At 45.8% G+C, this 14,723-nt stretch overlaps 1 protein-coding gene across 2 annotated transcripts in view; it reads right to left on the reverse strand.

Annotated features, from left to right (window-relative positions):
* Nucleotides 1-315: 315 nt before the first annotated feature.
* nsl1 (non-specific lethal 1) overlaps nt 316-14,723 on the reverse strand; it is a 180,142-nt gene continuing 165,734 nt past the window's right edge. For both annotated transcript variants that reach the window (XM_065440443.1, XM_065440442.1), the window contains 3 exons: nt 13,761-13,917; nt 2,446-2,515; nt 316-1,346 (listed from right to left, as the gene is read on the reverse strand). In XM_065440443.1, coding sequence (XP_065296515.1) covers nt 720-1,346; nt 2,446-2,515; nt 13,761-13,917 — 854 coding nt within the window. In that variant the 3' untranslated portion in view covers nt 316-719. The remainder of the gene's footprint in view (nt 1,347-2,445; nt 2,516-13,760; nt 13,918-14,723) is intronic.

Genomic DNA, 14,723 nt, shown 5'->3' on the forward strand with positions numbered 1-14,723 from the left:
GTCTTCAAAGCCACAATTTTACAAACTATCAATACAGAACAAAGCGGGAAAAAGGTTATCGCTATGCCAACATAGCAAAATATTGCATTACTTACAAGGTTAGCCTGAATGATGACTTCTGTGCAACTACAATTAATTTACTGATTTACAAATGACCACACACTCCTAGGCAACGCTTGGTGCATAAAACCAGTTTTGTACAGCTCATCAGATTCTGTCACATACACGCACTCATCTATTGTTTTTCCTAACTGAGGCTGGAAATTGGACCAAAGGCAAGCAAAAGTCTTGTGTGTCTAATCAGGCAATCAAGTCTATGGTACAGCATCACGACTGCATATATATATTATATATGTACAAGAATATACACATGCGCGCACACTCTACAGGAAAAGGTACAAGTTACAACAAAACAAAGAGAGATAGAAAGAGAAAAAAGAACAACAAGCAAAAAAAAAGTGTTTTTGTGGCAGGTCACCGACGTCACTCGGCTTCATCTGACAGCCACAAGTGTGGACTGCACATTTCATCTCGGCACACGCGCACGCACACAGACCCCGTGCATTGTAGAGTCCCACATGCACGAACACACACACATCCAGCAATTGTTTGCACTTTGCTGATATCCCATCACACTGCAGTGCAAGAGGGAAAGAGCTTGGGCCACACACAGCCCCCCTTCGATGCCCTCAGGAAATGAGAAAAGCCGCTTTGGTCTATTATCTCTTGGTCAGCTTGAGAACCAAATTCTCTCTTGTCTCAGATGTCCACTCTGGATCGTCATTCGGCACAGACGCAACACTCGAGCACTCAACCGGTGAAATTGGAGGTTCAGGATGCACCACTTCCTTAGGTACCAAATAAGCGTCAGGGTCAAAGGTCAAGCCACCAGGGTCTGGCTCAACAGCTGGCTCTGGATTTGGCTGTGGCTCCAGAGGCTCGAGAGGTGCAGCCTCTAGAGGTGGTGGAGAACCATCCCTGTCGGCAGGTGGTGGAGATGCAGCTGGTGAAGGCAGCAAATGTGGCGACTCTGCCACCATTCCTTGGTACTCCTCGTCGGCCAATGGGAAAGTACGTGGCTCGTAAGGGTCCACTTCGCACGGGGCCCAGCAGGACAAGCCAGCGGGCGGTGGTGACATGGAGCACTCTACGGAGTCGTACAGCTGCCGGTGGCAGGGTGTCGCATTGCTGCCCTGGTGGTGTGGCGCTTGGGGGCCCCCCGGTGCTGGCTGCACCTGGCTGCCACTCAGCACAGCCTTGGACAGGAGGCCAGCAAAACGCTGCTTCTCCTCCTCCTCACACACCTGGTGCCGAGCCTCAAACGCCTCGTCAGTCACATCCTCCACCTGGGAGTGGGCACATCAGTCGGCACACAAGAGGTCTGTAATACACGCCCGTGTACAGCTAATCACAAAGATCTAAAGGTTTTCTGACCACTGCGAACAATGGCCAAGTGACCTTCGCTTTTTTGTGACAGGATATATCCAAGCCGCCAAGCACACATTGACAGGAGGAAGGAAAGCTTAGGAGTCCCTGGTCAGCCTGACTGCAACGAAGAAGTTGCACATGTTTTTCGCAGGGGAGCACTGTGACTGATGGTCTGAACAGCCACACTGTAATAGCAACCATGGCTCGGTTGGCCAATTCTACAGAATGAGCAATTATGGGCTGCACTGATGACCACTGTTTGGCCATCGGCATGTCTGTGCTTGCACAGTGCACAGAACTGGCCAAGCAATGGATGCAATGCATTGTTCACAGAACTTTTGGAATTCGATGTTGTGTGCTGCAATGCTGGCAATGCCGGCTGTAGTTCGTCACACTCGAGTAGAAAGAGGAGGAATGTGGCCCACCAAAGCAGCAACCAAAAAGAAAGGGGGGGGGGGGAATCGCTCCTCAGACATTGCCGCCATTCCCTGTCCTCTTGTGCAATTCTACCTAGTGAATGCTCCCCTTTTCTTTTGCTGCAGACACTGCTGCTCAATTCTGTGATACAAGTGCACTGCAAGGCAGGTTTCATGCATCGGGATCAAAGAGCTTGTTGGGACATTGATGGCACAGTCAGCTACAACTTGAGAATGCAGGGAACAATGGTGCTCAGGAGTGATCCTGTACAATCACTGACAGCACCTGCTATACGCATGCAAGCTGCTCTTTGGCCCCAATGCTTGCTGTAGTAATGATTCTGTCCTTTACGTACTTTTGTCATGATGGCATTTCTTGTTTACCATTTATCCATGCATAGTAGATTAGTTCAGAAGCAACACACAGACACCATGAAACTAATGAAAACTGTTTGCAATGCCATCACAGCAGGCTGCTTTAGACAAAGCCAATAGTGTCCCCCATACCCTTGCCAGTGCCTTTGCTTTATGTGATGGTAGTCATCAGATTACAGTGTAATGCCACAGGATGAGAAGAGCAAGTTAGGCATGGGTGCCTTACTTCATCTTTCAAGTCGTCGCCACCGTCTTGGAGCACTCCACTGAGCTCCTCTTCTGTTAATGCACGCCACCTAAAACCAAACAAGATTTTTCATGAATTCTGTTTCACAAAATTAGCATTTGGCAGCAGTACATGGCAGAAAAAACTGTAATCACACAATTACCAAGCCCACATTTGCAAGACTGTTAGTAGTGCATGACAGCAGTTTGTACTACAGAAACATTAATTACTTCACCACAAATTTTTTTTTATCCCAACTCCGAGTCCTGGCTTGTGCCAATACAATAGAACTTCGTTGATGTGCTTCCCTTTCGTATTATCATTTCCCTGTGCCAACACTCACAGACAAGAACATGAACAATGTTGCAACACTGTTATGCTCATTTTTTTACTTGTTAATACATTCTTAAAAAATGCTATCTTTCAGCACTGATATTCAGAACATCACCAAACTGTGATTACATGATAATTTTTCGGCCACTAGATTTCAAGTGAACAAGATAAAGGAGCAAGGCACGTGCGATAGAGAGGAGTAGATGCCTGCTACAGCAGCTTCCCTGCAAAACTTGCCCGCCCATGTTACAGGAATATGATTGCACGCGCACAGTTTCCTCTTCTAGTATCAACAAGTCTCGTTGAAGTCGTCACATGTCACATGCACAACTATTGCCGCTAACCCCATTGTGATAAGCGTCTTTACCTATCTGTTTCACAATACACATGGCATAGTGCCATTGGAAGTGTACTGCACACTTTTAATAAGCAATAACCCAAATGCATCGTCGTTCACTGCTGCAAGTGGCATCACATTTCGCTTTGGCAGCATTGTACTCTGACGTGGCCCACCAACTCAATTTTATTCGGGTTTCCTGTCGCTGTCTCAAAATGCAACACAACAAGAAAACAATGCAGCATGCCTTGGGTCCAGGTCGCCTTAGCAATTCCCACCAGCTTGATGTGCGCGTCCGCATCTCGTGAAACTTCCTGCCACACAGGCACCTGGCTCCGATTGCGACTCCAATGGCTGCAGCCTCTTTTTTTGCAGTCAATGCATTGAAGGCACCTTATCTCCCAATGATAACGCAGATTTCCAACCCGACTTTGATTGATTGATTGTGTGGTTTTTATTGGCGCAAGGGCCAGGTATGGCCAAAGAGCGCCATGCAAGTGTTTGTGATTTCGCAGTGGAGTTATGAATTCTGTGAAGTTGATGTGACGTGGCTGTAAAGGGGCCTAAAATATAGTCACTGTAAAGTGCGTAAAATGTATGTGTAATAAAATTATGGCGATGACAAATGACGTGTACTATGAGCATTAAGGTGCATTGCAAAATAATGATACGATATAAAAGAAATGCATAGGTTTCTAAAATTAACTAGAGCACCATGGCCTCGTTAGAGCCCTTGAGACACAAGGGCCTGGAGGCATGTGCTATATAAAACAACTATCACAGCGGCATCCTCTGGAGAGAGGATGCGCTACGAATTTATTGGGCTCTACGAATTTATTGGGCTCATAACATGTAGGACAACCTCATTTAAAAAATTGAGGACTGCTTTGGTGCTGAAAAATGGTTCTTTACCAAGAAACATAGCTGGGTGAAGAGGTATGCAATAACGATATGCAAGAGGAAAATGCTTCTTTCTTTCAGGTTCGGCTTTGCGACACTCCAAGAGGACGTGGAGGACGGTCAGCCTCTCACCACATCGACCACAGGTTGGCGGATCATTTCCAGTAAGCAGAAATTTGTGTGTACCAAATGTGTGCCCTATTCTGAGGCGGCAGAATAGGACATCTGTTCGCCGTGATTTTGTTGGGGAGGGCCAAAAACCTAGCTGTGGCTTTATAACGTGCAGTTTATTGTTTATTTCTGCGTTCCACATGCGTTGCCAGCGTTGTCGCAGTTTCTTACGCAAGAAAGGCTTCATATCTGTGACAGGGACAGCAGCTGTAGAAAAAGTGTTTAGTGATGTGAGTGATGTGGCCATTTTATCAGCCAGTACATTACTCTCGATACCTCTAGGGCCAGGTACCCAGCATATTATTACATGTATATGTGATATATAGATACTGCATAAGAGGGAGTAAAGTTCAATGAAAACAGAATTTTTAAGCTTTTGTAATGAAATTAATGCTTTTACGAGACTTAGCGAGTCTGTGCATACAATTGCTCTGCCGAGTTTTATTTCTGTATATGTCTTACTGCAGACAGCACTGCATAAGCTTCTGCAGTGAAGATACTTGTTTGCAGGTTCAATAAGTCAGATATAGAAAGAGAGGGACCAACAGCAGCATAAGATACACCAGCATGTGATTTTGACGCGTCTGTGTAGAATTCGGAGCAGCTGTACTTCCATTGAAGTTCACTAAAATGCATAGTGATTTCGATGTCAGGTGCGTGTTTTGTGACCTCTAGAAAGGATACGTCACAGTCTATCACCTGCCACTCCCAGGGCAGTAATAGCTTAGTCGGAGGCATTAGTCGATGTTCGAGAACAGGGACATCCATTTCCGTGCTAAGTTCTCTTGCACGCAGTGAGAAAGGAAGTCTCATGGAGGGTTTATTATGAAAAATTGTTTGACATGTTAAGCCGTTAACAGTTTTGAAACACGGATGTTCTTTATTGGAGCACATATTAAGAAAATAGGTAAAGCTGATGTACGTTCTCTGAAAATTTAGTGACCACTCGTGTGACTCTGCATATAGACTTTCTACCGGGCTTGTTCTAAATGCGCCAGTGGCCAGGCGGATACCCAGATGATGAACGGGGTCTAACATTTTTAGCGCACTCGGTGCAGCAGAGTGATATACTACGGCACCATAATCTAACCGTGATCTAACTAGGCTCCTGTAAAGATTCAACAGGCACCTCCTGTCGCTACCCCATGTAGTGTGGGATAGAACTTTAAGTAAGTTCATGGTTTTTAGACATTTTGCTTTAAGACGTTTATGTGTGAAATAAAGGTAAGCCTGGAGTCAAGGATAACACCTAGAAATTTGTGTTCTTTGTTAACAGGAATTTGTTGTCCACCCAGTTCTACACAGGGATCAGGTACCAAGCCTCTCGTTCTTGTGAAGAGAACACAAGAACTTTTGTGCGGGTTGATTTTAAATCCATTTTGGTCTGCCCACTTGGACACCTTGTTTAAGGGGGGAAGTGGGTCTTAAAAATTTTTTTCTTATTTTTGGGTGAATCTTTCATAAACTCCACTGTCTGGGGTAATTTTTCGCGCTGATTTCAGATCTGTAATTAGATTTTTGATATCTGTAGCAGTTCAAAAAATATTGAGGTCCGAAGTCAAATTAATTTCAAACTCGTTACGGGGCTTTTTGATGATTCAGTCTTGCTAAATCAAAAACTAAATGCATGGCACCATTGCTAAAGACCTACTGTAGGGGGTGATGCTATTTTTATTCATTTGGAAGCATTTTGCGGACAAGAAAACAATCTTGCATTTATTATGAACATTTTTTTCTAATTAGCAGCGAGTACTATACCTGAATATAATTTTCATGACGGTGCAAGAGTAATAAAAATAGCATCACCCCCTAGATCATTTCAATACGAATAAAATGATACCACCCTTGTCATTTTTGGCCAAAGACAACCTAGAAAAAACACCCGTAAGGCGGAGTACAGTGTGCAAAAACATCAAACTGAAATAAACGCATTTGAAGTTTCAAACAAATGTAGCTTTTGCTGAAGTGAATCTACAGCAATACAAATGGCACCATTATGAAGCTCTATATTTTGTAAGAATGGCCGTACTAAATGCATGACTGCACACTCTCAAAATAATAGTACACTGGCCACTGAACTAGCAGAAGAAACTTTATTAGGCACCATGCTCTTCAAAGAGCATGGTGCCTGGGTTTCAAACTGAAGTGTAGAACTCTGTGTGGGCATGAATATAGTTCCAGTGTTGTACATGCAGGCTGTCTGATTAATAGCAGTTTCCATTACAATCAGTGAGGCATTTTTTCATTTGGTATAATTGACCATGTTACTGAATGAAGGCTCTGAGTGTAAGTAGCCTTCCAAGTCTTCACCTGACAGTGGCTGTGGAACTTAGGATCAGAGAGCCAGTGATAGATATGCAGCTGCTAGGTGCTTTCCAGAATTTTACTTTTGTATAATGATGCCTCGATGACTTCTGCAGCCAGGTGTGTGCCAGCCCAAGGGGCCTAGTGAACAGAGCTCATGATGAGGTTCTCTTTATGAAGGGGTGGTATGATAGATATTGTTACGAGCTGTCGTGACAATATGATAATAGAGTGAACGCGCAATGTGCTTGGTTGCGAGTCCGAAGTGCCGATGTGCGAAATGCACAGCCGCAGATACAAGGTGCCGACGCGCGATGTGCTTAGTCGCCCAGTTCAAGGTGCCGACGCGCGAAATGCCTAGTCGCGGGCTCGAGGAGTCGACCCTCGACGCGCTTATTCGGGCAGTCCGAGGTACCGACGCGCGAAATGCCTAGTCGCGAGCTCGAGGAGTCGACCCTCGACGCGCATATTCGGGCAGTCCGAGGTACCGACGCGCGAAATGCCTAGTCGCGGGCTCGAGGAGTCGACCCTCGACGCGCTTATTCGGGCAGTCCGAGGTGCCGTCGCGCGAAATGCCTAGTCGCGGGCTCGAGGAGTCGACACTCGATGCGCTTATTCGCGCAGTCGGAGGCGCCGATGCACAAAATGATTAGGTGACGGTCCGAGAAGTCCGCGCGCGATGTGCATGATTGCCGAGTCGGAGACTCCCTATGCGCGAAATGTTTAGCCGCGTTTCCGAGGATAGCGTGCGCGATACGTATTTGTCACGAATTCGTAACACCGAGTGCTGAAAGGCTTAGCCGCATGTCCGAGGATTCCGAGCGTGAATGTTGGTTGCGAAGTCCACGTCGCCGATGCTCGGAATGCTTAGCCGCAAGTCTGAAACGTCCACAAGTGCAGGGATCGGCCACGCTACTGCGATGTCCGCGTAGCGCCCGTTTTGACACGTCGAGATTACGGCGAGTGGAGACGTCAAACTCGCGAGGTGCAAAGAGCCGAGCAGACGACGCGAGCGCCGGACCAATGGCGAACCGCGCTGGAGTCACGTGGCAGGCGCGGCCAATCGCAGACTCCGGCACGACCTTCAATCATTTGCATTTTGTGCGCTTGTTTCTGTATGGAGGAGATCGCTGAAGCGGCAAATTTGAAGACGGAGAAATGCGCTTTCCAACGAGACCAAGATGGCGGCGCTCGGTTGCGCCGTTCCGGAGATATAGTGACGTGAAAAACGCTGTTCTTTCTTGATTTCCGCGAGATTTTTCGCCACCTTGGCTGATAAAACGAATTTTTTAGAGCACTTCTAAGTGGTTTACAGTGATGATATTTGGGTATCAGATAGAAAAGGGGTTATAGAAACTGAAAATGTGATTTTCAAAAAATCAATTTTTTGGCCATTTTTCGCGATTTAAAACCCGCGTCCCCCCTTAAGCCCTGCTGTACCTGTCTTTCACACACTGTAAGGTTGCAGGATTTGAAACCTAACTGTGTATCGTCTACGTAGACGGAATAAAAAATGGCTGGGGGCAGTGAAGAACGAAGTGTATTCATCTTAACGATAAAGAGAGTGCAGCTGAGCACGCCTCCCTGGGGCACACGAGTTTCCAGCGTAAAAGGACGTGACAGGGCATTACCGACTTTTACTCGGAAGGTACGATTTGACAAATAGCTTTCAATTGTGTTCAGCATATTTCCACGGATGCCCATTTCCGAGAGGTCTCGCAAGATCCCGTCTCTCTCTCTCTCTCTAACGCCATGCCGTGTCATACGCTTTCTCCATGTCAAGGAATATCGATAGGAAAAACTGTTTATGTATAAATGCATCGCGAATATTTCCTTCTATGCGCACAAGATGATCGGTTGTCGACCGTCCTTCTCGGAAGCCACACTGATAAGGATCGAGCATATTGTTGAGCTGAAGGAAATGTATAAGTCTGCGATTTATCATTTTTTCAAAAAGCTTACACAGACAATTTGTTAGAACTATCGGACGGTAACTTGCCAACAAGGAAGGGTCTTTTCCCAGCTTCAGAACGGGAACTACGGTCGCTTCCTTCCATTTGGATGGGAGGTATCCCGTAGCCCAAATTGTGTTAAAAAGTGTGATTAGTGTAACTTGTGTGTCAGTATGTAGGTTTCTGATTATGTCATACATGACTCTGTCAGGTCCCAGCGCAGAGCTTTTGCATGTGTTCAAGGCAGCTCTCAACTCGGCAATACTAAAAGGTCGGTTATACGGTTCATTCTGTCTGCATTTTCTGATGATTGGCTTACGTTCCTCTATTTCTCTATATTTAAGGAAGGATTGGGAATAATGGATTGAGCTCGACACACGCTCAAAGTGCTCCCCTAGGGTGTCTGCCTGCTCTTCTAAGTTATTTACTTGATCGTTCACCAAAGGCAACGGATTTATTTGCTGCCCTTTTAGCTTCCTTATGCCATTCCAAACTTTCGCCTCCTGTGTGTAAGAACTGATACCTGAGAGGAATCTCACCCAGCTTTCTCTCTTCGCCTGACGCCGTATGCGCCTTCCCCATGACTTTATGTGTTTAAATTCGATAATATTTTCTGCATTCGGCGACCTACGCAATATTCCCCATGCCTTATTCTGCCTCTTTCGGGCATTTCTACATTCATCATTCCACCATGGAACACATCTTTTAGGTAAACCACCATTTGTTTGCGGAATAAACTTTTCTGCAGCATCAATACTAAAAGCAGTAAAATATGCGACAGTTTCGTCTATACTAAAATTGTTTATAAAACTGAGTGGTAAATGAGTAGGTTCTTTAAAATGCTCCCAGTCAGCCGATGCTGATTTCCAAATGGGAAACCGGGGAGTGTTGTCATGCTGCGTTAGTGATTTTAAAGTTATAGGGAAGTGGTTACTTCCAAAAGGATTCTTTATCACAATCCATTCAACATGAGGCAGAAGGGAAGCAGAGCCTATTGCTAGGTCTATGGATGAATATGAATTGTGTTGAAGGCTGTAATATGTGGGTTCCTTCTTATTAAATAGGCAGGCACTAGAGTTCAGAATAAAATTTTCAATAAGGTGGCCCCTTGCGTCGCATCGCGCGCCTCCCCACAACGTGTTGTGGGTGTTAAAATCACCCACAAGTACGTAGGGTTCCGGGAGCTGATTTATCAGGTTATAGAGATCGGTCTTTTGGAGGCGATAGCTTGGAGGTATATAAATGCAACAGACGGTTACCAACTTGTTGAAAATAATCCCTCTAATTGACACGGCCTCGAGGGGCGTCTGTAAGGCTACCTGGCGACAAGCTACAGACTTGCCTGCAAGGATTGCTACACCGCCTGACGAGGGGTTAGCCTCATCACGGTCCTTGCGGAAAATGGTGTATTGTCGGAGGAAGTTTGTGTGTTTTGATTTTAAGTGTGTTTCCTGTAAACACAGCACTTTTGGGTTGTGTTTGTGGATGAGTTCTTGTACGTCATCAAGGTTTTTAAGAAGACTTCTGACGTTCCATTGAATAATTTGTGTGTCCATATTTAAAGTAAATTGGTGCTGTGTTTACGGAAACGGAAGGGATGTCTTAGATTACAGAGCCCTTTCGAGGCCCTGTAATAGGGGTTTTGTCCTTTCTGAAGCGTTTGAGCGAGTCTCGGCGCTCCTTAGGCGTTTGGAAGGGGCCACGGAGGTTGGGGCAGCCTCGGCTGCGCCCACCTTCGGGATCGATGGCCCGGTCTGCTGGGTTGGCAGAGCAGCGGTAGCTGCAACCGCCGCGGGGGCAGATGGCGTAGCTGCCGACTCACTGCTTGTGGGTCAGACAGCCGCCGGAGGCGGTTGTGACGCTGGCCCCTGACGCGCCACTTCGGCAAAGCTTTTCTTTGGCAGGTACGCTACCCGGCTGCGTGCCTCCTTGAATGAGATATTTTCTTTTACTTTGATCGTTACGATTGCTTTCTCTTTCTTCCAGGATGAGCACGACCGCGAGTACGCAGCGTGCTCCCCATCACAGTTTACACAGTGGAGAGAGTTCTCGCAAGTTTCAGTGGTGTGTTCATGGGCACTGCATTTCGCACATGTTTGGCGGCCCCGACAGCTCTGCGAACTGTGGCCGAAACGCTGGCATTTGAAACATCGAGGCGGATTTGGAACGTACGGCCTAACATGAAGCTTGATATACCTGGCCTCGATTGACTCGGGCAGGACACTTGAACCAAAGGTGATTATTAGGTGCTTCGTCTGAATCTCTTTACCATCTCGCCTCATCATAATTCTTCTGACATTGATCACATTTTGTTCGCTGAAGCCCTCCAGGAGTTCCGCTTCAGTCAGCTCAAGCAAATCATCATCTGACACAACACCGCGGGTGGTGTTCATTGTACGGTGCAGGGTTACTGTTATGTGGGTCTCCCCAAATAACACTAGTTTCGGTAGTTTTTCATATTGTTTCAAATCGCGGAGCTCCAAGAGTAGGTCACCGCTTGCCATCCTGGACACCTTGTAACCTGGACCAAAAACATCAGTCAAGGACTTTGACACAAGGAATGGTGAAATGTTTCGCACTGCTTTGTTTGGCTTTTCAGAGTGAATAACATGGAACCGGGGAAAATTCTGGATTTGGTGTCCGAAAAACTGAAATACATCTTCGGTGCACCCTCGTTTCTGAGGGCGATCAGGAAGTTTGGGGAAAGAAGTTTCCATGAAAATATATAAAAATTTGGCAACAGTGCCGACCGCCCACCACAGAGCCCAACAAGGCTACGCGGCAGAGCTTGCATGCAAGTGCACGACGCCAGTTGTACGCCGCCACTATAACCAAATATGGTGTACCCAAGGTTGGATAGCCACACAGGGTTAACCCTTGCCGCCAAGAAGAGGGAAGTAAATAGAAGAGAGAAGGAGACAGGAAAGGTGAAAAGTAAGGGAAAGACGAAGGTTGTAGGAAGAGAGAGACAGGAAAAGGCGACTGCCGATTTCCTCCAAGTGGGTCAGTCTGGAGGTGCCGTCTATGTGAAGCAGAGGCCAAAGAGGCGTGTTGCCTCCGCCGGGGGGCCTTAAAGGTCCAAACACCCGGCATCGGCTCAACCTCCAGGATCCCCCTTTTTCTAGACACGGCTAAGCCGCGCACGGCTACACGCGGGAGGGTCCAACCCTCGTGTGCTCGGGTACGTGGTGTCGCAACACACCAAACGCCTGCTGACGCAGACGCCCCTGCGGGGAACCCGACTTTGGCAGATTTTGAAGCAGCAATTGCAGCTTGTGATGAAAGGTTACCGTATTGGTATACCCAATTATAATGCGCACCCCTCTTTTTTTTTTCCCAAAGAGTAATAAAAAAATTGCCTCCTTATTATGATTAAACATGAAATCGGAACCTTGTTTGCAGTGTTGGCCACAGCCTACATCAGAGCCAGTGTCACTGCCGTTGTTATCACAAAGTGGTGGCAGAACAAGTAATTGCATAGGATGGCGACATCGTGCCACTTTCAGGCCTTAATAGATAATATGCAACAATTGCAAGTGCTCTTCTCCACAACCCTTCTTTGAAAGCAACAAAAAATGGTGCACCTTGGGCTAAAATTGTAATAGAAGTGTCGACATGAGAGTCAGAGACATTATTCTTGCCACCGTCCATTTCCCTTAACACCCAAGGTTTCAAAACGTTTCTCAGAGTTAACAGTTTTACTAGCACGAACAGGGCCATCTAGGCTCGGGCAAGTTAGTTTTGTGGAAAAGCCTGCTTATGGACTTTCGCACATTGCCTATCATGAAAGCCGATTCAGAACACAGTAGTCTCCCCTTAATTCGACTCCGGCTAATTCGATTTTACGGTTAATTTGACCCCAACCAAGAGTCCCAGCAAGCTCCTATTCTTCTCTATGGGCTCAAACTTTTGTTAGTTCTATCCTAAAATTGGTCTTTGCCAGATAATTCGAACTTGACCAGTTGGCGTGCACGTACCTGACCCCTAGGGAGACCCCAATAGCGACTAGTGGCAGCATGTATCAGCGTAACTTTGTGGACAGTGAATGCACTGAACAAGTCATTCACCGCCAAAAATGCCTATTTACGGCATGCCCTAGTAAGATTTTTAAGTAATAACAATGGCTCACAATGTGTGATTACGCTTTACCAGATTCTAACTTGCGCCCTTTCTTAAAATTGAGCTGAGAACCGGCTGCGTCACACAAATGGATACGAAACCAAAACCCTCTCCACAATGTTCAAATGTTCTTATGTTTTACTAGATAACACAGCTGTATTACGATGAAGTTGACTTGAAAAACTGTGCAGCAAAGCTGACTTAGGAAACCAGCCGCCTTTTTAAAAATTAGAGTCTGTGTTAGATTTATACTTTGTCTAGGACCTTTAATGTTATTTTTAAATTAATTTTATGCTTTGGACACTAAGAAAATGGACACACATTTGATTTGGGGGCATGTTAGAATCGGGCTTGTGAGCTCCACGTGCCGCACATAACTGCAAAATTTGGCTGAGATATTCACAGCAGCGTATGCTATCCGCATACAGCGTTCCCCCACCCCCAACACCACACTCGAGGGGTGGTTCAGGACCGTTTAAGAGCGGGCCATACACTTCCAACGACACTATGCCACCTGCGCTGCCATACACAGAGTTGTCAGACAAGTGAAGATGATTATCGCAATAGGGTCGGCAGCGATAGCTTTGAATGAAACCTGCACAATTTGCTGGGACCAGAAGAGGAAACTAAATGCGTGCTAGCATTTTCATGTGAACTAAGTGGGAAAGTACTGCAGGAAAGCTGCCAATATTGTTGTGGCGAGTGGCTGCTATTCTCCATCGCACGCAACTGGCACCTTTTCTTGTTCACATGGCATCTAGTGGCCGGAAACGATCATGGTTCGTCAATGTAATGAACTATGGCACCAAAAGTTCATGTTTTCTGGGAACATATTAACAGTTAAAAGAAAAGAACAACTGTATTAGGTCATTTCTCTCTCTCTTTTTCTTTTTTTTTGGGGCGGGGCAGTTATCAATTGCAAACGTCAGTGCTGGAAAATCGTACTAAACAGAATTGTACCAACGAGGTTCTACTGTATGTAGAAAAAGGGAACATTAAGCACTAACACTGACAAACACAATGCAAAAAAGACAATTCTTACATGAAAAGGAAAGGGCATAGCATTATGGCTGATGCACATCAAGTAACAGCGAGGTGGATTTAAACTTTATCATGAAATACTTGACTCTTCGTGAGTGCAGGGTTATCATTACTTATTGCCACTGCATTATCTCAGGAGTGCATGTGGGGGGACTGACTTTGGTGTGAGGATCTCCTTGTAAGGCAGCCTTTCCACTCGTGTAGCTGAGGCGATGCTGTAGGGAATCACAATGTTGTTGATGTCAAAGGCATTTTCGCCTCTGCGTTTCCGCAAGACCTCTTGAAGGATAGACCGGCTTTGTGCTGCACCTCCACCTGGAAAATACATATGATCACAGTGGGGTAGAGAGCCCATCAATTATGAGTCACTCACTTGATGCAAGCCATAAGTGCTAAAAAACTGTCTGCACCTGCTTGGATTACAATAAGCTCAATCTTCGAAGGGTGACACCACTGATTGTGCCTGTTTACCAATGCGACAAACAGTTATTGAAAATACTTTCCTCACTTTTCTGGTAGGTGCTCATTTAGAATCGTATAGAATTCATATAGAATTCATATAGAATAGACTAGGCACGGCCTAGTCAGTCAAATGTTTTGCCTTTAGCCGTGTCCCCTAAGACAATCTGTTCATTGTCTTAAATAAATCGATAAAGAAAGCCACATCATGCAGAGCCACATCATGCAAGCACCTTTCTACTTCTGTATGTGGCTGTAAATGCTATTGCTGGCTTAAAAGGGTGTCAAAATTCTTTCACAATGCTGAGGTGGATTGCATCTTTTCCTGGGCCATAAACACATGGGATACCTGTGTGCTCTTTTCTGCATCAGAATTCTCTTGAGCACCTTCAACTACTAGGTTTCAGAGCCAGCTGCACATTGTTGTACCATCTTGGTATACTACAAACTTGAAAGGAGGGTCCAAGAATATTGCCAAGCTTGCTGCTTTATCAAGTTTGTAGTCAGGAAATCTTGTTTTCAGGCACATGGTGAGATTAGCAGAAAATACAGATGTTGCAAACTGCTTAGTCATAGCATTGCTCAGGTGTGTGAGCAAGCATTAAAGGACTGGTATGATAGCTGAAAGTGTTGGGTAGCTATGAGCTTCAACTGTAGTTGGA

Source organism: Dermacentor albipictus, chromosome 4, assembly GCF_038994185.2.
Source record: "Dermacentor albipictus isolate Rhodes 1998 colony chromosome 4, USDA_Dalb.pri_finalv2, whole genome shotgun sequence".
Classification (NCBI taxonomy): Eukaryota; Metazoa; Arthropoda; class Arachnida; order Ixodida; family Ixodidae; genus Dermacentor; species Dermacentor albipictus.